This window comes from Poecilia mexicana, unplaced genomic scaffold (genome assembly GCF_051168715.1).
Source record: "Poecilia mexicana isolate PSO_F unplaced genomic scaffold, ASM5116871v1 scaffold_1, whole genome shotgun sequence".
NCBI classification, from domain to species: Eukaryota; Metazoa; Chordata; class Actinopteri; order Cyprinodontiformes; family Poeciliidae; genus Poecilia; species Poecilia mexicana.
This window is the reverse complement of record NW_028263370.1, coordinates 14802563-14827696: the sequence shown is the minus strand read 5'-3', so window position 1 is coordinate 14827696 and position 25134 is coordinate 14802563. Positions and strand designations below refer to the sequence as shown.

General features: G+C 38.1%; 4 protein-coding genes across 5 annotated transcripts; 3 read left to right on the top strand and 1 right to left on the bottom strand.

Annotated features, from left to right (window-relative positions):
- Positions 1-622: 622 nt before the first annotated feature.
- Positions 623-3525, top strand: fdx2 (ferredoxin 2). The gene is made up of 5 exons (XM_014981717.2): positions 623-829; positions 1151-1202; positions 2183-2289; positions 2359-2446; positions 2519-3525. The coding sequence occupies exons 1-5, from the start codon at positions 640-642 to the stop codon at positions 2673-2675; spliced, it is 594 nt and encodes a 197-aa protein (XP_014837203.2). The 5' UTR covers positions 623-639; the 3' UTR covers positions 2676-3525.
- A 134-nt stretch (positions 3526-3659) lies between these two features.
- On the top strand, positions 3660-9201 carry zglp1 (zinc finger GATA like protein 1). 2 transcript variants are annotated; one of them, XM_088005143.1, is made up of 5 exons: positions 3660-3901; positions 5449-6795; positions 6894-7006; positions 8001-8094; positions 8306-9201. In XM_088005143.1, the coding sequence occupies exons 2-5, from the start codon at positions 5462-5464 to the stop codon at positions 8436-8438; spliced, it is 1674 nt and encodes a 557-aa protein (XP_087861269.1). In that variant the 5' UTR covers positions 3660-3901; positions 5449-5461; the 3' UTR covers positions 8439-9201. The 2 variants fall into 2 exon arrangements, with proteins under 2 accessions (XP_087861269.1, XP_014837157.2); XM_014981671.2 differs by lacking the exon at positions 3660-3901 and adding an exon at positions 3927-4294.
- A 1784-nt stretch (positions 9202-10985) lies between these two features.
- LOC106914715 (forkhead box protein D3-A-like) lies at positions 10986-12155 on the top strand. The gene has a single exon (XM_014981704.2). It carries the CDS (start codon positions 11102-11104, stop codon positions 12014-12016), a length of 915 nt encoding a protein of 304 aa, XP_014837190.2. The 5' UTR covers positions 10986-11101; the 3' UTR covers positions 12017-12155.
- Positions 12156-16278: 4123 nt separating this feature from the next.
- LOC106914710 (sialidase-2-like) lies at positions 16279-17959 on the bottom strand. Its single transcript, XM_014981690.2, has 2 exons — positions 17706-17959; positions 16279-17589 (listed from the first exon to the last, which is right to left on the bottom strand). Exons 1-2 carry the CDS (start codon positions 17895-17897, stop codon positions 16609-16611), a joined length of 1173 nt encoding a protein of 390 aa, XP_014837176.2. The 5' UTR covers positions 17898-17959; the 3' UTR covers positions 16279-16608.
- Between the last annotated feature and the right edge of the window lie 7175 nt (positions 17960-25134).

The window sequence follows — 25134 nt, the reverse complement described above, 5'->3', positions numbered from 1 at the left end:
ATGTGTGGTTATCATTCTGAGCTCTCTGGGTAGCACAGTAGGGGCAGCATCATGCTGAGGGGATGTGGGAACAGACAGGCAGACAAACAGACAGGCAACCTGGGACAAATAACCCAGATGTGCAGCCTGGCCTTCACTGGAATGGTTCAGATCAAAGAATAAATATGTCTTAAAATAGACATGGTGAGGTCAGGACATACATTTCATGAAGAATCCGTAATGATTTTAAAATTGATGTTCCCAGATTCTATCCATTCAGTCTGAATAAGCTTAAGCTATTTTGCAAACATAAGTTTGTAAGATTGTGAGTGTTTAGATGTGTTGTCAGCTGTGACATGCCCCAAAAAGCTTGCAGGAAAAGTTGATTCTACCAAGTATTGAATCAAATACAAATTCACGGGACACCATTCAGCTTTTAAAAACCAATTACTGCTTTCCTTCCACTCATCAATTAACAGTGTTCGATCTAATAAAATAAAATGAAATTGAACATTTCAAAATACGTACTTCAATTTCCTGTTTTGACAGTGGTTCAGTAGCGCCCTCTGCTGTCAGAAAAGCGCTTCACAGCAGAAAGCGACCGCTTGGCTTCCTTCTTTTCCTATTGGTTGATTTTGGCCATGTGACCAAAACAGCGTCATGGCGGCGGCCGCTGCAGCAGCCAGGTCGAGCATGGGACTGACTTTGAGGTTCTCCAGAGTTATCCCGGACTGTCGGTTATGTCCTTTGTACAGACTCAAGGGCTGCGTCGACAACACCGCCGGCTCTCAGAGGAGGGGGTCGTTTGATAGTCTCCGGACGATAAATCGGCATTTACAGACCAGTATATGTGAGTGGTATAGCTTGCTAGCAGTTTTAGCATAATTTTTAGGATGCATTCGTGAAGATAAACTGTTTTTTTATAAGACGTCTAATAAGTAGTAACCTATCTTACGAATACCGCGTTGTTCATAATGCCTGCAAATTTTGGCTTGCAATTTATATTTCAAACCAAACATTGTTTAAAAGCTCTTGTGCAACTTTTTTCCCAGTTGGAGTTGCTATGAAACTTATGCAACATCTGTGTAACAAGTTGTAGATTCCCCTCTTTGTATTTGATTGATATGAGACAGTTACGTGATTTCTGAAGTTACTGTTTCTCTTTCCAAAGGTCTCTCCCAAGCTGAAGAGGGCAGCTCCAACGCAGAAGACCCAGATGATGTGTAAGTCCAAAGGGCTTTTATTGTGGAGTTATACACAACCATAAACTGGGACTAATCAATAATAGAAATAAAAATCCCCACTAAAACGTTGAAAATGTTCTATTTTCAACTAGTTAAATTCTTTTTTATTATTATTATTTACTTTAGTTCACAGTCTTGGTTTATCAAAGACAAAATACTTTAATTTTTCAGACACTGACTGTAATCTGGAAATGCTCCAGTGTTTCAGTGATAATGGTCAACATCTTAGATAAGCATTATCAGTATTTGTGTGGACATGATTAAATTTTAAAAAGTCTTTATGATAAATGTTGTTTTGTGTTTATATGGGTCATGGAAGCCTATGTAGACACTTGCCCTACAAAATTATTCACACCATTTCATGTCATAAAGTAATGCAAATTAAAGTAATTTGGAAATGAAAGGCATGTATGGTTTCCATCCATCCATTTTCTTACACCCTTATCCCACTGGGGCCAGGAGGGGTGCCCACTATCTCCAGCTGTCAACGGCGAGAGGCGGGGTACACCCTGTACGGGTCGTCAGTGCGTCGCAGGTGTATGGTTTTCCTTTATTCATTATTCATTATTTTTTAAACAAAAAAGTCAGCTGATATCCAAAATTAAAACCTAGAGCAACTAATTGTCTTCTGAAGACAATGTCTACAAAGTTTGGCTTGCACGTCAGTCTTAGACCAAAACTGAACTGTTTGCCCTTCGTACAAAATACTATATGTGGTGGAAAACCAAAAAATATTGGGAAGAGAGAGCTAGAGCTAAAAGCTGAAATCCCCAAAATACCTGCAGCAAAAGTTTTGAGTTTTGCCTAAAATTGGGCTGAATACAAATGACACTTCCGCAAACATCACAGCTATGCATTTCTATGCGTTTCGTATATGAATACTTTTGCAAGGCACTGAGTTGAAAAGTATACTTAAAATCAGTTTTTTGTTCAATAATGTTATCGTTTCTAACCTCCAGGGTCAACGTAGTGTATATTGACCGCTCTGGCAAAAGAATCCCAGTTAAGGCCAAAGTTGGGGACAACATCCTCTATTTGGCTCATAAACATGGAATTGACCTTGAAGGTGAGGGCGGATGCAGCTTAACGAACGTATGATGCTGGAATAATTGGATCCCTTTATGTTTTCCTGTAGGAGCCTGTGAGGCATCGCTGGCCTGCTCAACATGCCACGTCTATGTGAACTCTGCCCATCTCGACAAACTTCCAGAACCTGAAGAGAGGTACATTTGCAGCTGAATCTTCCCTGTATGCTCTGGATCTCGGTAAAAGTTGACACATGTTTCGGTCCCCAGGGAGGATGACATGCTCGACATGGCACCCATGCTTCAGGAGAATTCCCGCCTGGGATGTCAGATCATTCTCACCCCGGATCTTGACGGGATTGAGCTCACTTTGCCCAAAGTCACCAGGAACTTCTATGTGGACGGCCATGTTCCCAAACCTCATTGAGCAGAGAAACAGAGGAGGAAGAGAAGAGAGGGGACTGATAAAGAAAGAGGGTGGTGCTATGAGCCAAACACCGTGTTCTGGTTGAGCAACTGGGGTGACTGAAGAGATGGAACAGCAGCTCTGAGAGCATCTTACTGACATTCCCAGTTGTTTATGCAACATCAGGACAGATGTTAGATGAGATTGAGTCGAACACTAAGAAAATCTGGTGATTTCAAAGGTTACATGCAAAAGAAACTGTGGTGGTTCAACTGATGTATTTATTGAAGTAAAAAGTTCTCTGACCATTTTAAGATTTCATTCAATGTTACAGACTGCTCACTGCTCCAATATCAGCTTAAGACTGAGAGCAGAGTTGGTGTCTTTGCTGGTGAACGGCACATTCCTTTTTACAGCTTATATACGCACAAATATTACAAAGTGATTATTTTTCTTACCAGTCTTGTCTGATCTTAATTGTCACACTTTCTACTATGCATTGGACTTCCTTTTATGTACCAGTAGTCATTTATAGATGTTACTGCGCTTTATGAAATTAACCATAAGTCACACATAGAAGGGTTTCCTTGCTGTTTGGCTATCAAGGCTGACAGAAAAGCCATGTAAGAGTACTTGATGTTTGAATTTCAGAATGATGCTGATACTTATTGCTCACTTGTTTAAACATTTCAAAACATGCAGATGGATTGGATTTGAGTCTAAATAGTTTGTTAGTTGATTACTTTCAGGTGTGCCAAGATGGATAACATTGTGGGAGTTTACTCAAGTCTACTGTAACATACGCACAAATAGGAATTTTTGTTTTTGTTAAAATGTTCAGACTGTGCAATAAAATCCGCTCAGAAACTCACTTGTAAGCAGTGCATTATTTGAATACATGCGTAATCAGAAAATCATCCGTCTGCCATAAAAAAAACAAAACAAAAAGAAACTAGTTTAATCAAGGCTAACAAGCGGCCAATACTGACTCTGCAACTACGCCTGTTTTCAAGGCAGTGTCAGGTAAAGTACTGGAGCCTAGCCCCGATCAGCATTTTTATACGGTGCAGGTGCAATTTAGTAAACCAAAAACACCTGTGTGGCCTCAGGCTGACCCAAAACCCAAGTCATAGCTAACGGCTTAATCGGGTTGAGTTCGAAACAAATTCAGTAACTTGCATTTCTCATCGAAACAAATTCAGTAACTTGCATTTCTCAACATTTTAAAGGGATTTGTGTGATCCACGGTGAGTTTCAAAAGCGATGAGCTATTATGCGAGCTCAGTGTCCTTAGTTAGCTGTTTGTGAGTTTTGTTGTGGGAAATATTCGTGCAAACACCCTTCTGACACCTGTCCAACGTCAGTTGAATTCATATCGTATTATGTCAAATCTTCAGATCTAAAAGTTTTGATTCGCAGTCTGATCTACCAGAAAATAGGATTTGTGCCTTGAATGTGTTTGATTCCATGACAACGGCCAGTCTATTGATGTAAGCCGCTGAGCTTATGCGCTCGCGACAGTCTTCTTCAGATGGCCGCGAAAAGCCTTCGACGTTCTAGAACGCAGGAAGTGCAACCTTTTCGTTCTATAACGACTTAAAACGAGACCAAAGATTCCAAAAATGATTACATTCTTTCTGGTGAGTTAAAAAAGTTACATTTTATTAAATGAGCTCAAGTTTTAGGACGTCAATCATGTGTTTGCGTTATTTTCTTTACCTTGCTAGGGATTATACACGTAAAAAAAAAAAAAAAAACAATTCCTCTTAGCCCATCTAAGCTCTTTAAAAGTGATGTATTTACTCACAATGTTGTGAACTCCACAGTTTATGTTGTCCGCTGTCAAACGTCAAATGGAAACAAGAACCCCAGTTATGTGTAAAAGCCTTGAGTTGACATTTTTAGAGAGAAGTAGTGCTAGAAACTTCAAATCTTTACTCGGCTCAAAAATCTGAACGTGCAATCTGAACTCTGAATTTCCGCGTTTTTGTATAGTTGTCGTTTCTTGATGTGATTTTGTTCTATCTATCTATCTATCTATCTATCTATCTATCTATCTATCTATCTATCTATCTATCTATCTATCTATCTATCTATCTGCATAGTGGTTTGTGGAGTTAATTTGTGTAAGAAATTATGGATTAAAACTTAAAATGCTGTATGACTAAGTCAATTAAAAAATGGGCAACTATGGGAGCTGCTGGTATGCTACTGGGTAATGTGATAGCTGTGCAGCACACTGGACATCATTGGATGTGAGGGGTGTGTTGTGTGTAAATGTAATGGATTATATAGAAAAGAAAAGGTTTTTTATGCTTTTGCAGAACATCAATGTATATAGCTATCTTACAGAAGACTGTATGTAGTGTAGATTTTGCAGAATGTGTAAGTTGTTTTAGAAAACCTAGAATGTGTATTTGTGACGGAGGACAAATTATATATATCTATCTATATATATATATATATATATATATATATATATATATATATCTCAGGTATTAAAATATGTGGATTCCATTAAAAAAAAAAACAAAAAAAAAAACGTACATAGCGTTAGTCACATCAGTTACTTCTTAAAATGGGTTTTCCAGTAAAGAGCCGAGGTTAAGCACAGAATGACAGTGCAGATTACAGATTATATCGTCTATAGATCTATAGTTCAGTTGACGGCCACTTTCTAGAAATAGACTGGGTTAGACTCAGAGCAGGCCAGCTGTAGCTTTTATTAAAGATGTTTCAATTTAGTTGGTATGTGATACCCTTAATTTATCTGCTTGTTTTGATCATTTTGCAGACAGTGGCTTAGCATGAGCACAGCGCCAAGGACAGAAACTGCATTTATCCAGGACAACCAAAGCAAAGCAGAACACAATGATTCACATTCGGCCCTCTTCTACCTCTTTCATGAAGTTTCGAAGCTTGCAACACCAATCCACAAAAGTTTGTTTGACACAAATCCTGCTTCCAAAAACCCTACTGAGGCATCAGATGTTAATAGTTGCATAAATGAAAAGGAAGAGCGAGCCACTTCCAACCCTTTGGAGGATCCTTCAGGAGTAAAAGACGGGGATGAACATTTATTCCAATCCTCTTGCAGTTCTCACCGACACAGTTTGTGTTGCATGATACCAAACAGCCCCTGGAAAGTGCTGAGTCTAATCAACCTGCACTGTGAAAGACTACTTCATGATAAAGATGCTGAGGAGGCAGACCTCAGTTTAGGATCATCTTCAAGAGTCAGTCACTCGAATGCCAAATTTGCAACTGCATCGCCAGGCGTAACGAAGGGGGGAAATACAGAAGACAGTCTTGAAAGCACTTCAGGGCTGTCACTTCAACTCTGTGAGAGACGGATATCTCCAACATCTGTGGTGGATTTGAAAATGGGTAGCTCTGAAGAGGTTGAAGAAGATTCTGGTGAGGGCTGTAGCCTGCAGATACACTCTGCTGAGAAAACGGCTGCTCATGCTGTAGCATTGTGTGAATGCAGCTCAGCAGTAACTTTGCAGCCTCTGCACAGTTACAGAGAGAAGCCAGGTGTTGGCAAACAGCAATCATTGATCCAGGAGTGCAAGAAGGACTGGTTTCTTACTGAAAAGGATCATTTGAATGTATTGTTTTCTGATAATGCTTTGCAGCAAGCACAGACCTCCAGTGTATGTTCTACTGCCCAGATTACTTTCAGTTCAACCTATATGGAGTGCACAGATGTGCCACAACCAGCACTAACACTAGACCTCAATGCAAATGTTACTTTATCTACAGAGAAACCATGCAACACCCAGCTACCTCCTTCCAGTGCAAGTCTGCTCTCACCGCAATCGGGACAATATGATCAATTTTCAGCATCTAAGACTGAATGCTGTCACGTTCCCCAGGAAGAAAGCCACCCTATAACTGACTATTCAACTGTCTCTAGCTGTACTGTGTCATATGCAACAGATATTTGGAAGGTGAGCAATGATGAAAAAGATCAGCTTTCTACCAACAAATGTAGAACCAAGACCAGACGGAAACAGCCTCACCCCTCTCGCAGCGCTGATAGTCAGGACCCAGACTTCCAGGGCGTAACTTTCAGGATAGACACAGAGCTGGATGACAACAGGCAACAGTGTCGACTTCTCATTACTTCAAAGTACAGGTGAAAATGGCTTCGGCGCTTTTTAGTGATAACATTTTTGAAGTGTTTTAATTTGAGATGATTGACGTAACAGTCTGCAACATGCGTGTCTGTCACAGCAAGAAACTCTGCAAAAGTGTGAGGAAACCAAAGCTGAGGACACGGGCATTGCAGAAATTGGCTAAAACCAGCAGTTCAGATGAGGAGACTGACCACACAACCAATATCAATAGTAAGTAAAACCTGAAATACAAAACATTTTGTAATAATATTTACTATTATTGGTAATCCCTAATAATCCACTAACCATGATTATACTGGTTCAAGCCAATCTGCACTAGGAGGTCTGCCAATTTTGATTATAATTTGTTTAGTAGTTTAATGCATCCAAATTAAACCACATTAAAATTGTTTTTATCCATTTAAAAAAAAAAGAAGAAAATGCTGAAGGTTATGTGAAAGTTGTGATGGTTTTGAAGAGTATTCCAATATAAGCATGAAAGAACATATCAAATAGCTTTATATTTACTGAACCTAAAATCTATGTGCTGCACTTAATATATATATAAAAAAACATCCATGTCTTAGGCAGACATGCCAGTTTAATACTATTGGCAAAATTTTAAAAGGTAATATGTGGAATGTCAATATCTCCACCAGGGGGCGCGACTAGACCACCATCTTTCACCATTAGTCTTAGCAAAATTTATGGGATTATCCGTGACTGAAATGACTTGTATTAATGAATACTTTAAAAAACTAGTCTAAATTGTTTGTAATTGCCTGTATCCATGTAATGCTTGTGTGAATCATAATCAATCATACGCATCACAGTGAAAAGATGCATCTTTTCACTATGGTTGAGTGAAAAGAATTTTAGGTTTTCTCTCAAATGTTCCTTTCATTTCATATGTTGGACGGCACACTTTCCCAGGCATCTTTTTGGAGGATGAAATTCAAAATGCATTTACAAATTAATTTCAAACTCTTTTTTTTTAAGTAGCCACAACTTGCATTTTACTAGTATTTACTTTAGGACTTCATACTCTTTAAGTTCTTAGTTGTATGAATGCTTTCATGTCAGTCAACTTATTGGCCATTAATGAGACAAAGAAATCCCAACATGTTCAGTGGTATTACTTTAGATTGGGACTAATCCTTGATGATGATCATTTTTTTTACTTCTGTGATACAAAACTGATATTGCTGTAATTCTGTGTCATCAGAAGGAAAAGTCTGTGCGTCCTGCTGCACCAGGAAGACCCCCATGTGGAGGGACGCAGAGGACGGGACTCCTCTCTGTAATGCTTGTGGCATAAGGTAGATTTAAAAACCCTTTCAGTTTACTGTAATTTCTAATGTTTTTTTTGTTTTGTTTTTTTTTCCCCAGTTCTTCAAATAATATTCTCCTCTTAATATCAAGGCTAATCATAGATATTTCTAATGAATGTGCATCTTGTAAGACAAATATACTTTGTGGAAGGGCTAAAAATAAGTCTGCAATCTAATAAGTTTTTTGTTTTTTTTGAAGGTATAAGAAATACCGAGTCCGCTGTGTCAAATGCTGGCATATTCCCCGGAAAGAGGGCAACTCCAGCTCACTCTGCATCAGGTGTGGAAACTTGGTGAAACTCACCTCAGCTCAGCGGAAACATCCCTCTTAGGCTGCACACACATGCCGGTTTTTTATGTGTATTCTTGGCAAAGCTAGGAACGAACGAGGTCAGAGCTGCTTCTTTGTTTACTTGTTTACAGTTGAGCGCAGGTAGCGATGCAAAAAGAAAAAAGTTTGAAAAGAGTTGTAAAATGCTCTACAATTGTTGTCAGAGCATAAAGTGAAGAATTGATGTCAGTTTGTGCATCTTAATTTCTATGCATCAAGTGTGATGGTGTTTAGACATTGTTTTGTGTGTGTGTGTGTGGATAGAAACATTTACTTATGTGGAGATTGAAGCTTTTGTGGACAAGCTGTATGTCATGAAGCCTCAAAAACAGGACGCTTAAACGTATTGCAGAAAGTTTACCTTTATTACTGTTGATATCTTGTCATTTGACTTAGTTTTTCCGTGTAATGACTATCAGTTATGCCGGGTGGCTCCAGTATTTAATGGTAATATTTGCTGATATTAACTTCAAAAACAATTTATTGCCTTCGACCCTGACAGTGACTCTGTCTGCTAAACACAGTGGGTAAATATGCACAAGTTACATTTTATTTTGTCTTGTTGTATTTGTTGGTAGTACTTGTTGGCAAAATACATTTGGAAGGCTAAAGTGGTGCACTTTCTGTTGCCTCTGAGAAAAAAAACAAGCAGTTATTTTGTGTATTTGCGTGGGCTTTGGTCTGAAGTAAATTCAAAAAGAAACATCTGATATGTTTTCCACTTCTTTCATGTGTGTAAATAAAATCTGTACAGCTGACATAAATCCACTGTGATAATTACAGGGATTACAGCATAAAATAACGGTTTTAGAGAGGTGCACAGATTACATTGGAGGTAACAAATTCTCCATAATGAGGCTTCCCACAGTTTCCCCCAGCCGTCCAAGTGGGTGGCCTCAAACAAATTGATACAACGCAGCTATTATATCAAAATGGATTACGTCTTCAACGGTTTCCTCTCTCACCATGTGCCAAAACATTTAGGAAGGAGAAACACTGGTGGAAACGAGCACTGTGAAAGCCAAGAACATAAAACAAACAGCAGCTTCATATATTTCACGTGTCCTCTCAGATTTCCTATAAAAAAACATTTCGAAACTCACCTGTTACCGTCAATTAAATGGAACGGTAAATGCAAGTTATAACAAACATACTAATGAAGGACAGGTTTGTGTATGCATGTTATTTTCAAAGACAAACTTTTGATTTCAATTAATACCAGAAGGGACTTGAGTGATCATGTTTACATCGCCTTGCAAAAGTATTCCGTCCCCTTAAACTTTTTTCCACATTTTGTTGCACGATATACAAAAACTTCTATGTTCTCTGGGATTTTATGTGTTAGACCACCAAAAAGTGAGGATTGCATTTGTATTCAACTTCCTGCATTAATTCAATGCAACCCATTGCACTGACCAAATGAGACTAAAGCTGAACATTTTGCTTTAAATACAAAAAGCTATGCATGCTGGAAAGCTTACCCTACATGCTAGGGCTGTGTAATTTTATCGATTATACGATAGTTATCGATATTTTTTCCCTCAAAGTATCGATTTTTCATCTGCGAGTATCAATACATTAAATCCTACTTTGAGTTTTATGTCAAATCCACATGAATTAAATGACAGCTGTCACACTTGACATTTTTTACCCAGTTGCGCGTGTACATTAAAAATGACATGTATTGAAACAACCGGTTACAATTAATCAAATAATGAAAGGAAATAGATAAATTAGATTATCTAATAAGTGAATAAGACAAAAAGGGTTCCTTTTCTACATAACCAAATATACAATACGCAATTGTTTAAATTAACATTTAAACATTAAACAAAGCAAATGTATGACAAAAATATTTATTACACCAGAATTAAATGTTGCCAAATGGGTCTTGAGTGATCAGTGTGTAATAAGTTCAATCCAAGTCTATGGAACAGTCACAAAATGTCATCAAAATCACACTGTCCCTCTAAAATCTTTCAGAAAATCTTAAAAATGTATAGAATCATATTGTTTGCTGAATATTGTGACATTATATCGTGAGCAGAATATCGCGCATTGTATTGTATCATGAGATTAGTGTATTACTACAGGCCATACTGAATACGGAGGTGCCAGCATTATGCTGTGGGAATTGTTTTTATCAGGTTCCAGTAAGTTTGTTCAAGAGGATGGGAAAATTGATAAAGCTATATATAGCTATACAAAACAGGGTTAAGTTTAATCTGAGCAAGACTAGACCTGAGACTAGCTCTTCTCTCATTGATCTGATGAAACTTTGTAAAGAACATGCAAAAAATGTAATCTCTAGATGTGGTGAGACGTACTCTGAGACTTGAAGTTGTAATTCTTGTGAGAACATTTTAATAGAAATAACCAAAATCTAACAAAGAACACTGAAATTGTGTTTATAAAAAGCTGTAAAAGCATTCCTGTGAACAATTATGTTTAAGTTTGACATCTTAAAGTGTTTAAAAGATTTTTACATTTCTATGCAAAGGTTTGGCAGCAGTAGCTTGTAAACGTGGACGTGTTTTAGTTAATATTTTGCTGGCAAATAGAAGGCTCTTTGTCTGATGTTAGCATTTTGGGTTGAGTCTGCAGGGGGCAAAGGAGGAGGATGTTTAGAGTGGGAGGCTGCACTTGGATGCAGTCAGATGGTTTATGTTTTTGTTAATGAAAAGGGAGCAGGGGGTCCTTCCCATTAGACAGGCTCTGATTTCCCCTGTTGGGGCCGTAGTCTCTCCATTGGCTACCCTCTGGACCATGACGCTGGACCCCAGACCCATGGATGAGACGGACATTGACGTGGAGGGTCAAAGCGACTGTGAAGACGCGGAGTTTTCTGTGTTCAGTGAGAAATCCGCGTCCTCTGCTGCTGCTGCTGTCCCCAAACAGGACGACCAGAGCAGGAGATCCGCCTCTAAGCCTCCGTTCTCTTACATCGCTCTCATCACCATGGCGATCCTCCAGAGTCCGAAGAAGAGGCTGACCCTCAGTGAGATCTGTCACTTCATCCTTCAGCGCTTCGCCTATTATCGGGAGAGGTTCCCGGCGTGGCAGAACTCCATTCGCCACAACCTGTCGTTAAATGACTGCTTCGTGAAAATGCCACGGGAGCCCGGGAATCCTGGCAAGGGGAACTACTGGACGCTGGATCCCATGTCGGCCGACATGTTCGCAAACGGGAGCTTTCTTCGCAGGAGGAAACGTTTCAAGCGGCAGGAGTTGTTTCTGGGAGCGCTCAAGGAGCACAGGGCGCAGGAGCGACGCAGCCCGACTGTCGGGTCGCCGTTTGGCTCCGGACTCCACTGTCCCGATTCAAGCCTCCAAGCGGGCTCGGGAGGCCGGGTACGACTTCAAGTTTGTCCCCGGTTGCCACCTGCGGGCTGCATGATCCCAGCGCTCTCCTCGCTCCTCTCCCGGAATCCTGTGCTCATGTTTGAACACTGGAACTCAGGATTCCCAGCAATAGCTCCAAATCTCGCCCTTCCTTCCGCCTCGCTGCACGGATTATCGTCCTATCCAGCTTCTCAGATGCCAGTTTTCCCCTTGAAAGTTTCGCCATGCTTGATCTAAAATATTGCATTTATTTGAACTGCAAACATCCAGACGGCATAACGGTACATATGTTTCTCAGTCCAACAGGCCGTGTTTATAAAAATAAATGACTGTCTCACATTTAGTGCTGGTTTAAATAAATTTGTTTAATTATAAACTAATAGTGTCAGTTTGAATTAATCAAACGATTATAACTTATGCTATTTTTTTCAATTGTGAAAAAGTCAAGTATAAAAATATTTAAGAAAAACAGACAAAAAAAGCAATAAATAATGATCAGACAGTATTCAGGCATCAGAGAGACGCATATTTTCGATGAAGAAAAGTAATTTAGGGAAAAACATGCGACACATAATCATTCATTACATTTATGACGGACTAAAGTAACGATATATAGAACTGCTTTTATATAATTTTAGACTACAAGTTGAATTTATTTTTGGATGTTTGTGTCATGTTTGAAAAAGGCCCAGATTTAAATGCAAGAAGTGCTGACTATCACAGATGAAATCATCGGTAGGTGATATCAAATTTTCAAACGACACTGTATACTGCAGTTTGATTGCAATGTGGAAACAGACTAATCTGTAACTTGTTCATTGTAAAATCAAAAAAATATACCAAACTGATAAATGCATGAAAGGCTATAAGATTTAATCAGACTTTAGAGTTAGGGAGACCCATTCCATATTTTAATGCATTTCCCTTAAACTTAAGTAATGTTTACTATTCTTGCACATGAAATGTGTTTACATAAAATATAGAGGAAAATATTAATAAAATCAAACCGAAAAACACTTTTTGTTTTATTTACCCTAGCCTGGTTTAAACCAGCTCCTTGTCCTGTTTGCTGTGCTGCAAGCAAGAGTTCATCCGAGCGGAATTGTAGAGAAAGGCAATGTCTAAAATATCTAACTCCTATTGATTCTTCTGAAATATTTATACATTACTGTTTTTGTTTTTTTGTTACCTGAGGCAGATATTGAAGGTAGGATGTGCAAATTACATGAGTGCAGCTAAACATTGTTCCCCTATGTTTCATTTGCAAAAAAAAAAAAATGGAAATATGCAAGTAAAAAAATTGCTGTGGGCATTTAGAGTTTTATTATGCGAGATCTTAACCTAGGTATTTGTCCTTATTTTATTAAGGTCCCCGAGAGGCCATTAGCATGATCTGTCAAAACCCACTTAAGTCCAAAATGTTTTATACGCCTGGTAAATTTGGATTTATTTGTCTAATTTTTATTTATTTTAATTAAGATGTTTGCTTCTGATAGGGAATGAGGCAGACGTCTTTCAAAAAATAGACCTATTATGAAATGAGTACTGATTTCAAATCAAATAAGAAATGTAATTTATATTTTTAAAAATGGCATGTCAAAAAATATTTCTATCCTTCTCAGTAATCAATGGAAATGTTTTTATTGTCCTTACTCTTTTCTTTTTTTTTTTGTTCTGGTATTTTGTTCATGGTTGGTAATGAGCTTCACAGATTCTGAGGTCGGAGGCCTCCGTGCAGTCATCCTAATTTTTGGCTCCCTGCACATATTTTGTGTCAGATTAATGTCAAAGCTCTTGCTGGGCCACTTCAAAATCCTAATATAACCCCCACTCAGGAAAAAAAAAAACACTTTGATTCAATTAAAAAATTCCTTTAAACCTAAACTAGGATTTTTGTAATGGACCCAAAGAGAAAAGCACATAAAATGAAGGAACATGTTTATACTTTGTTTTCAAATTGTTTATTAAAAATCTGAAAACAGGGATGTGAATTTGTCAGGGCTGGAAGCAAAGTCATTAATGACATCATTGTAAGAGATGTCATGGCCAACTGTGTGGTTGGTGCTAATAAGTACAAGGCCACTGAATCGTCCCTGTGCCAGCGGAGAACTTGGGTAAATTTTAATCAATTTCAGTTTGGAAAAACTCCGTTGTGCTGAAGCAACTGTTGGATGCAGGCTTTCCTGAGTAAGCCAAAGATTTGGGAACAACTCGCAAATTGTAGTTATGCATAACCGCATGTCCCCAAAAGTAGCGGCAGCCAACAGTTGAATAACATTAAGCTATTGTTTGTGTACCAACTATAAAAATAATTTAGAAATAGTTTTTCATGTGTAATAGCATTTAGCTTGTATTATTAAATGTTATAGTATATTTATCGCTGTTGTTTTTGCATTTTCCTCCTTTAATTATTTTACATCTAAATTGAATATAGCATTAACTGTATTAAAAGTATCAAATATCTTCAGAAGTAATCTAATAAGTAAGTAGAGTTTATCTGTGGGTAATTTAATCTCTGCTCTGTTGAGGTTTGTTTGAGAACGTTAGCCAACAAACAACTTCATGAAGATCAAGAAATACAGCAGGGAGAAAGTTATGGAGAATAACATGAAAATTGATGTTCATAGTTTGCTCAAAGCTGGTGGAGAAATTCACCAAAAATGATGAAAATCGCAACAGAAAATGGTTCAACAAACTGATTTACTCAGGGAACTGGACGCCACATTTTCAGACTTTGGTTGTCAAAATGTGAAATGTATCAGTACCAATGACAACGATGCCATCCCACATCATTATGCTACCACAACTGTGCTCTGAACGTCTAAATTTGATTTTTCAAAAATATGTCTCGTCATTGTGACAAAAAAAAAACTTCAGTCTTTCTCCAGGACGTTCATGTAGAAAAATCTTAGGAACATCCTTCTTGGTCGGCATCCAGTAAGTCCATGCTGATCTAAAATTTGGTTCTCTGTGGACGGTGTCATTGTCGTTTCAAAATGTACCCCAAACACCAAAGCCTACAAAAGCAGCTGTTTTAGAGATGATCCAAACACTTTGATCCATCACAATTTGATCCTTGTCAAAGTTCCTCAGATAGTCATGCAACAGCAGCACAGATGAAACAAAACGACTTTAAAACATATTAATGGACACCTTGTGCTAACAAGAAAATTCAGTTTGTAATGTGACGTGATCTATTTCTAAAGAAGAGGAATTCAGTACCACTTGATGCCTTGTGAAATGTAGTGTCAGCAAACTAAAATATTCGTAATTTAAGCATAAATCCAGCAATTAAAAAAATACATATTTAACTGCAAAATACCACAGAGAACATAGAATGTATGTAATGACAACAAGGAGGACTTCTAGCCCCACAATAATGGAGACTGGATCATTGTTCCAGAGGAAAATACTTACTTCACATTGCCGGATGTCTTTTCATTGTATAATGTGTTCTTGACAGATAAATGATAAACACATGTTCAGTAACTGTCATCAAAAATCTGCAGGTTTATGTAGAGAATAAAAACACACTAAAACACTACCTCAGTTGCCTCATTGGCTCCCTTTTAGATTGTTATGTTGCATTGCTAATAGCCCTAAATTACTTTGCCCTTCAAAAATGCAGGGTTTCTGTCATCTGTGTGATCCATAAACAGCATCCTGCTAACTATTTCCACATGGGAGTGCAAGACTGCCAGTCAGAAATGCAGAACACTTTCTGGGAGTGATTCACTGTTAATAACACATCTAATATGTAATACAAGCTAAAGACAGGAGGCCAATTTTTCCAGCTGCATTGTCTTTCGCAAATGTTGGCTTCCTCTGGAAGTCCTGGAAGGATCCACGTTTAGCTTCCAGTCACTTTATTCATTTTCAGTGAAAATATTTTTTTTTTACATGCTGAAGAAGAACATGTAATCTGTGTATAGTAATGCAGGCCAGTATGGTGAGTTTAAGTGCCACATCAGAAGTCTAATCCTGTGGGAGTCTGTTGAAGGAAGTAAACCTTTTTTTTTTTCTGTCTATTAAATCAGACCAAACCTCACCTGTTTTAGATCAATTAGGGTAGCCAGAATAATGGGATATATTTGCGATGTTCAATCCAAAACATAGACTTTTTTGTCCTTCTGCCACTTGTTATTAACTTGGCACACTGATTGGGGTCATTGTCTGTTTGGAAGAGCCATTTGTGTTGTAGCTTTACCTTTATGATATGTTGCTTTAATAATTACCACATGATGCTCTTTCCTTGTGATGTCTATTTAGGACACCTGCCCCTCCTGTTGCATAACCTTTCAAGAAGGGTAAACACATTTTACATCAAACAAGGTTTATCTAAGGGCCACATAAAAAGCTCAGGCAGGCCAAATTTGGCCCCTGGGCCTTCAGTTTGTGGCGTGTGTTAACTTTGTATTTTCAAGAAAAATCCTCAACAGCTCAATGAAAGTTTCATTGATTAAAAATTAGAAATTGCAAATAATATTGCCTCATAGGAATTTAATGCACTTTTTTTTATTTAAGTTATGCTAAGGAAATATAATCAAAAAGATTACAGAAGTAGATAGATAAAGATGACAAAAAAGATAACACTATATTTTGTCAATGTCAGAAAAGTATTAAGAATTAGTATTAAAAATGTTAATGTTGGAAACACACCTCATGCTCAATACAAGCTACAAGGAAAAAAAAAACATTTTATGTAGACAATTGTTTCATGTAAACTGAAATCATATCATTTGACTTTGTTCATTTATCGTTAAAGATTTTTGGTCAACCTTTCAAAAATGGTCCATTTGTCAAAACTGAAGTATAGGATTTTCATTTAATTAGGCAAAGCAAGTAATTATTTCACTTCCGATGGGCTTAGTGGGTTGCTGCGATGTGGAGGTGTGACTTTCTTGTGCGTCTCCCTCCATTTCATTTAAGTTGAACATTTTTAAAGCAATCTGCTCAGTTTCCTCTTCCTTCCCACATTCAAACAAACACGCAAACCAGCCATCACCAAGGTAAGCCAGGTCAGAGTAACCACTGGGGCCCCTGTAAAGGATCCAGGGTTCACTCCATGCATTTGGATCGGATGGGGATTTGTTCAGAAACGCACCCAAATCGAGTCGTTTTCTTTTATGGCTCGGGTGTGTGTATAAAAGCCAGTGGGTTGCATCGCCTGCTGCTGCTGCCGAGTCTTTGTTTTGGGCTGGGAAGGAGACCACACTTCCCTGACAGCCACAACCTGTTTCCACAAGCTTTTTGTCACTGTGTATTGCAAATATTTGTCCTTTACTGTCACTGGACGCTTCCACCCGATGCCCTTCGCTACTGCGGGCATTGCAATAGATGTATCTGCCATTCGCATCACAAACCTCAGCCATTTGACACTCTATTGATTGTCTTTCAAACAAAGTGCCAAACTGCCAGTTTACCCCAGAATCGTCGCTATACAGGGAGACAGCATGTGGAATAGGCTTAGCAGGACTTACACCGACATAAGCATAAGCTGGAATCATCAATCTACCACTCTCTGTTTGAAGACCATGACCTGGCCCAATTGCAAAGGTCACCCAGTCACTATGTAGATGTTCAGTCAGATCAGTCAGTCCACTCCAGGTTTCTCCAAGATCATCACTCGTGACGTAGCAGAGCCGGGTTTTGTTGCAGTAATTGCCAATTTGCCACCATTCTGTGCAGTTTCCTTCTACGCAGATGAAAAACAAGAAGAGCTTCCCGTTTGTCCTGTCGTACACTGGACAGGGATTCATAGTGCGGTAGCCATCAGTGTGCGCTTCTTCCACAATTTTCTGCTCAGTCCACTGCAAAACAGGATATGCAGAGGGATTAAGTATAAGAGACAGTGTGCTCGACAGAAAAAAAATGTAAAATGAGAAGCCGTGAACCAATTAAACAGTTAACTGGGGGGGGAATATACCTCAACTGTAACTCTGTTGGTTTCCCTCTGCAGCGCTCCCTTTTTCATAGCCAGCTCCTCCGCCATATGATCGGCTTTTTCTGTTCTCCGCTCAGCAAAGGTCAGAAGAGTTTCTCCCACGGACAAAAGAGCAGGAATCCTGTAAACCTTTGGTTTACAGGACGATTGTGGATCATTCTGCAACTTGTCCATTGCTGGAAAGTTAACGGTCTGTACTGAGAAGTGACGTGTCGGTCTTCTTCTTCCTACTTTTTATTGGCGATTGGCAAGAAACGTTTGGTACTACCGCCACCTACTGGAGAATGGTTCAGGATGATCACTCTGTATCTGAACATCTTAGTCTGTCATATTATACACACATAACTACTAAATATAATAACAATTTAGTTTTCTTTAAAAGTCGAATGATTTGTATATTTGCCACCTAAGTTCTTATTCAATTTCTAACGTTTTCCTTATTTTTTTTTTAACTCTTAGTCTCTCCTTCATATTTGACATTCTAATATAATATGCTCTGTTGTTAAATAGCTCGGTAATCACATTTATGCTTTTGTATTTTAAAATTATTTATTTAGCAATGTTTGTCAAAATCTAAATCTTATTCATTTTTCCTCTTTTTCCAGTCCTTATTTCTCCTATGTTTAAAATTTTATAAAACCATCTTCTTTTTGTTTGATTGTAGCAGGTAACCTACTCTTCCAGTACTCTGCAGCAAGCAAAGGAAACTTATTCCACTGCACATGCATACAAGTAGTAGCAAACTTGTTCAGCTTTCCCAACTAATAAGACAGGATAAGATAAGACAGGATAAAATAATATAAGATCTTGATCACCTTACCCCTTTCCAATGCTGCCCTGGTCAACTGCCGACATAACCCATATCAAAAACCACCGCCGACTGTTACCATGCAGCAGATATCATAAGTTACCCTGTTTTCTATCTTTTTTTCTTCTTGTTCTCCTTCCTTCAATCCATTGCTTTGAATCCACTTCTGTCTCTAATACTCTTATACATGACAGGTGCCTGAGAGAAAAGCCAGGGAAATGAGAGGAAGGGCGTTCATCTCATTACTTAGCTCTGGGCTAAACATTTCATTAAACGTCTATTTTAAATGGAGATTTGACTTATGAGCTTTTAGGTCGTAAAAACTATGTTTAAAGTAGAAAATACATTTAGAACAGAGTATAGATTTTGAAAATCACTTATCAGACCAGGGCTAAAATGGAAAGGTCAGTTTAACAGGTAGATTTATGTTTTTATTGATACTCACTACTTTTAGTGTGCCAAGAACATTTTACAGGGCAACATCATATGTTAGGGATGGGGCTGATCCAGTTTGATGAGGGTGTCAGAACTGAAATCAACACCATGTGTAACAGAATATTAGGTGTAGGCATCTGGATCCGTTCACCAACACAGACCCCGTCCAAAAATCTAACCGGGGAGAGAACTTAATGACACAATGTTTTTACCTCCTTAATAACATGCTTAGATAGGAAAACAACTACTACTATGCAAACCAATAAAAGCCATGAATTTAAAGGTAAATAGCATTAAGTGATGTATATGCTTACATTGATCAGCTGAATGAATGAACTCACTGTAGGAGTTTTTGCACTGCACTGCATCAGAGGGAGGGCAAGCAGTTAGGAAAGTGAGAGAGCGATGACTTGCTTGTTTTGTGCTGTTGTGTTGACAACCTTCCATTCTGGATAGGACCACCCTGCTCGTCGCTCAGCTCTCAATAAAACAAGCTCTCCTTCACCCTCGCTTGCTCCTTTCTCAGGTCATTTGTGAGTTCTTTGACTTTTGTTGTTTTTCTTCTTCTTCTTCTTCTGCTTCTTTTCAAGTGACCCCCTGCTTTGTTGGCTCAAACTGACAACACACATTACCCTGGTTTTAGTTCCTGAAGGGTTGAAGACTTATGGAAAGTCATGTCATTATGACCCCCCCAGCTGAGCATTTTTGCGGACAACAGGCTGGAAACATTATCTTGCAATGTCACCATTAGTGAAGCAATGAAGAAACTTTATTTGGTACCTGAATTGAAGCTAATGATGCTCTAAAGAGCAGCTGTGTAGTAATCCCGAGGTGGGTTAGATTATATGATGAGTTCTGAATTGTTATATAAAACCACAAAAAATAAAAACAAAAATAGCTAAAAAAAAAACAAAAAAACCCCCACTTTTTTAGAAGTTCTGAAGCAGATGTATAAAACATCACAACTTATTTTATGAAAAATATATTGTCGCTAAAAAGTGACCAGTTGCACAGTATGCATGCATTTAACTACTTAATGCTTTTAAATCAATCAGTCTAAGCTGAAGGGGATCCTAATGTAAGTTTGAGATAAATTAAAAGAGAAGGAAGAAATTAAACCAGTTAATCAATGTCGTACACACAACGAGCATTACGATTCTCTTCTGGTTCTGGCTTTAGAGATTTCTGGAGACCTTCCAGTTTTGATTCAGATCATGGTGACACACTTAAAGACAGTTAAAGCTGATGCTAAGCTGTAAAGAAATGTAAGAAAGCACATGGTGTAAACAAAACATTCCATTTGATTGGGCAGGACTTTCTGGTTCTGGTTCTGTGTGTGTCAGAAGTAATAGAACTTGGTTTCCCTGACAACCAGCTGCTTCTGGGGGAGGAGCCATCATAAAAACTGATCAACAAATCGGAAGGAAACTTTGGGAAACCTCAGAGCAATAAGAAATATCCTCCTCTGTCAACAAACTGTTCTTGTAGATCAGTTTTTTTTTGTTTTTTTTATCCCTGGGAAGGTTTTACATCCATGATTTTTATGGTGGAAATTTTACTCTGTGAAAATAAATCGCTACAGTAAATAGTATGACACCCCCAACTTTAATGGCACAGTGAGGTTGCAGAATGCATTTACATGCATGTGTAAAGAGGGTGTGTGACTTTGTGGGTGTGTTTAGAAAACTGTTAAAAGAGCTTGAATTGTTTATAGTAACAGCCAGAGTGCTGATTTACTGACCTCTTTGCTGCAGAAAGCAATAAAGCTCAGGACTCAGGAGAACTGCCTCAACTGTCTTTGTTAAAATGTTTTCCATTTCAGTTTTGCAAACAAATAAACAAAGAAAATCACCTCAGAGTTTAACACTAATCAATGTTTAAAGGTAACCTAACTCAATATATGAAAGTTCTGACATGCATTGTAGGCAATAAGACTTCAGTATCTGTGTGTAATGCTTCAAGGTCATACACTTTTTCATAGTTTTTTTCTTTGTTCCTCACTTTGGCAGCATGTTGTAAACTTAAAAAATAGTGAAATGAAAGGAGAAAAGGACAAAATCCTATCTTTAGCAGAGGAGTAAGTACTGTATATCTGTCAGACTGTGCCATCTTTGTTTGTTTTGTTTTTTTGTTTGTTTGTTTTTTCACTAGTAGAATTTGGGAACATGTTGTGTCTTTATAGGAAAAGTCATAGATACTGCAAGAAGCTTACAAAGATGTGGCCAACATTTATAAGAAGGGATGTAATGTCAATGAAGATTTTCCACAGATTATTCAAGAGAGTGTAAATCTTTTCTGGAACTTTTTTTTAAGTGAAATTGTTTTTTGTTTTGTTTTGAATCAATGGTTATATATTTTTTTTTAACTATATTTTGAGAGTCGTTTGTCTCATATCATGTCAGAAATAATCTTTTAGACTGAATATACATCCTGTATGAAAGGTTGGAAATCAATCTGCAACAAATTTAACGATTATTCCAACATGCAACAAAGTGAAAACAAATGGCAGAACAAACTGTGGGCTAAAACCTCAGTGCCACATTTAGAAACCTGGCTCTCTGTGCTGTCCAGTTTCTGGCGAATCCTGTATGTGTGCATATGTGTGTGTGTGTGTGAGAGAGAGAGAGCGAAAGAGAATGTGTTTGTTATCTTTAAGAGTATTCTGTTTAAAACATCTGAAGAGGCAATAAACAGATTTTTTTTTTTTTTTGTGAAAGGAAAAAGCCTCGGCGCAGCTGTGCCGAACTGTAATCCTCCAGACGTCCGGAGAGACACCACAAAGGATGGCTGAGTGGCGACCACATGATGCTGGGATTCACTTCAAATATCTGATGATGTGAAACAAGACAGATGCGCGGACACATGTGGAAAAGGCCGGATTCTTCACGAGGGTCTCGGCTTACACAAAGGAAAAGCTGGAAATACATCTGAATGGGAGAAGCAACAGAGCGATCCAAATCAAAAGCCTTGGAAGAAAACATTAAGTCTTTTTTTAGGGAAGAAATTGGAGGTCTTATAAAATGAGAATTTTTAACCAGTATTCAGGAAACGTATAAAAACCACATACATCATACAGCTGTGCCTTTTGAGCTGCTCCTTATTTCCTCCCATAGGTCTTGGATGCATAGAGTACCCATGTTAGACACACTTCACTTATATGATGACAGATATTTAACACAGATGTACTCATGCTGGAGCTAAAGCCTATGCAGGGCCACACGCAAGCATCGAATCCATAGGTTTCACTGTGGCCAGAAATCTGAACAATTACACCAGACAACCTTGAATTTTAGAGCGATCCTTACACTATGTCTGCCAGTGTTTCACTGGCCTTTACAACGAGAGAAAAGGACAAGTTTTACAGCTCGACTTTGAAAGAACAACAGTTATTACAGAGTCAGGTGGGATAAAACTTTGCAGCAGCACAGTGTGCAGAGAATCAGTGAAAAGAGTTTCTCTAGTTCCAGCTAATGTAGCACGCCAACAGAGCGTAGGGGGACTGAATCGTCAGTTATTTGTATTTGTCTTTCCAGGGCTGCTGGTTTAACTTAATACCTCGTTATGTGAGCAGGCTCTGAGGTCAGCAGAGCCAGTGGGCAGAAGGGAAACAAGTAAAGGCCCAGCATGCACAGGAAAAAAGGTTTAATACAAACAGAGCTCACACAAACATAAACTCTCCTGCTTTATTTAGTGGTTATGACAAAAAAAAAAAAAAACCCTCATAAATACTCCTTTTTTTTCTTCTGTCATTTAAGAGGGTAATTTTAACATCGTGTGGTGCAACTAGCCACATCTTTTTCCTGTTAAATTTTATTAATTTGGCCTTTTCTTTCATCGTGAATTTATTGGACTTCAGAAAGAGCTTAGCCATTGTTAACTGTGTAAACAGCTGTAAACCACACACAGACACCACACAGCAGAGAAAAGAAACAGGCGAGTCAGACAGAAAATAAAAACACATAGCTCGCCAAAATGTACGAAATCATTGCAAAAGAATTCATACCTTTTGAACTTTTAGATACTTTATTGTGCTACATCATATTTTATCAGTTTTTCTTTGCTTAAGATTTGTTTTTGTACAAACGTAAATCTGTAAGATATGGCATCCATTTGCATTTAACCCTTATTACTCTGATACTCTTGAATTAAATCTAGTTCTAGCAGTTGTCTCTTTAAAGGTTACAAGTAACCAGTGGACTCAATCCAACTGTCACAAGACTGGAAAATGATGTTCAAAGACCCTTTTTATCCAACTTAAATGACCAGGAAGTTATTTATTTTCCACACAGAACTTCGTAAAACACTTCATATTTAAATGGTAGAGTCACCAACGCATCTGCAGCTGCAGTTACAGAGAAAAGTAGTTGTGCAAAATTTTCACTGACAAATTTCTGACACACTTTTTAAATTTTTGTAAATGCTCTGTTCATTAAGTTTTAATAATCAGTGTACTGATGAACACTTAAATCGTGACTTTTCATTCGTGACGTTCAAGTTTTTATGATTGCATAATCGTGTGCTGTTTGACTTTGTTTTAAGGTGCTACTATTTGTTCTGTAACCTACTTGATGAAATTAAAGTCAAATTTTCATTCATTTTTCAACAAGTTGCACATTAAAAATGTGTGATGACAAGAGAAAGAGGGTTAGGTTAAAAATATAAACTTCATTTGTAGGTGTTTAAAGATTTTTGATTTTTTTTAAAGGAAAAAGTACACACATAAAAAGCAAATCTCTCTTTTCTCTTAATACAAACGATAAACATGAATTCACCGACTGGTCTGTGATGAGGTTTGGGTTCTGTGAATGCGTCCAGTGTCGTCATGTCATCTCAACAGCCTCCTAAAACACACACAGTTGCAGGAGGTGGTGGTAATCTGTGGTTTATAGTGCAGCATGGCCGCCTGCAGAGGTTCCTCCAGCACAACAGGAGAGAACAGAACAAGTGTTTGTGGATGTGCAGGGTGAGTGATGTATATAACCCGACGGCAGGCAAACAGGAAGCAACGCTGTCTTAATATTCATAGGGAATCACAGAGAAGGAGAGCAACAATCCGTGCTGTTGTTAGAGACAAATCATGTTTTATTCTCTTCTCTTTATCCTGCAAACCGGCTCTGTATCCAGACCAGCACATCTGGAGGGCAGATGTTTATCTCTACTCTGTCCCTTATTTTCTCTCCATCGTTCCTTTGTGTTCCTCTGGGCAGGCCTGGTGTTAATCTTTCTCTCCTCCACCTGGCCGAGACCACCCACGCTCAGAGCGGCGCTGAGCGGCCCACCAGCAGAGAGTGTATGTGTTCGAGGGTGTGTGCAACACAACTTTGGGCAAACAAAGGGAGACCTGTACTTACATTCACACAGAAGCAGCTGTAACATGAAGATTTTATATGAAAACATATAAAGCACACAATTAATGCATTTTGCACGGATTCTGATTCATACTGATGTTATGGTTCGTGCATTTCAGTGTAGATATAGAGTGTAGATATAGTAGATTTAAAGAAATTCAACTGCAGTCCAACAAAAGATGCAGACATTTTAAATGAAAATGAATAATTAAAAAAAAACATCCAGATAAATGATCAAAAGATGAAGAAACACGTAGACAAAACTGTATTTCTGAAAAATGCAATGAAATGGTGCTGAATTAGTCTTCTTTTTGACTTTTTCGCCATCTGGTGGAGGGACAATGAAAGTACAGTCAGTCTTTGGCTTTACCTTCCTGCAACTACTAATAAAATTGTTACGATGGATTTGAAGAACCACACGAGGGCAACAATGTGTAGGAGATGCACTGTTTCCCTTTCTGATCTGTGAGCTTAAAATAAAAGTGAGCAAACTCACATAACAGTAAAAATAATGTTTTAGGATTAAAAATAAAAAAATAAAAAGGTTTTCTTAAATGCCAAGCACTTACAGGTACATCTTTAAAACTTATATTTTCCTCTATTATTTAGAATCATTGCACATAAAGTAAAAATATTTCAAGTCTTCACTTCTTGTAATTTGAAAGATTATGACATACGGCTCATAATATCTGGCTATAATCTTGTGTATTTGCATGTCAATGTTCATTAACATGCATTGTTCCATTTAAAAAAAAAAATAAGCTTGAACATATAAATTATATGAAAGGACACACAAAACCTACTCTCTTTTTGTTTTCAC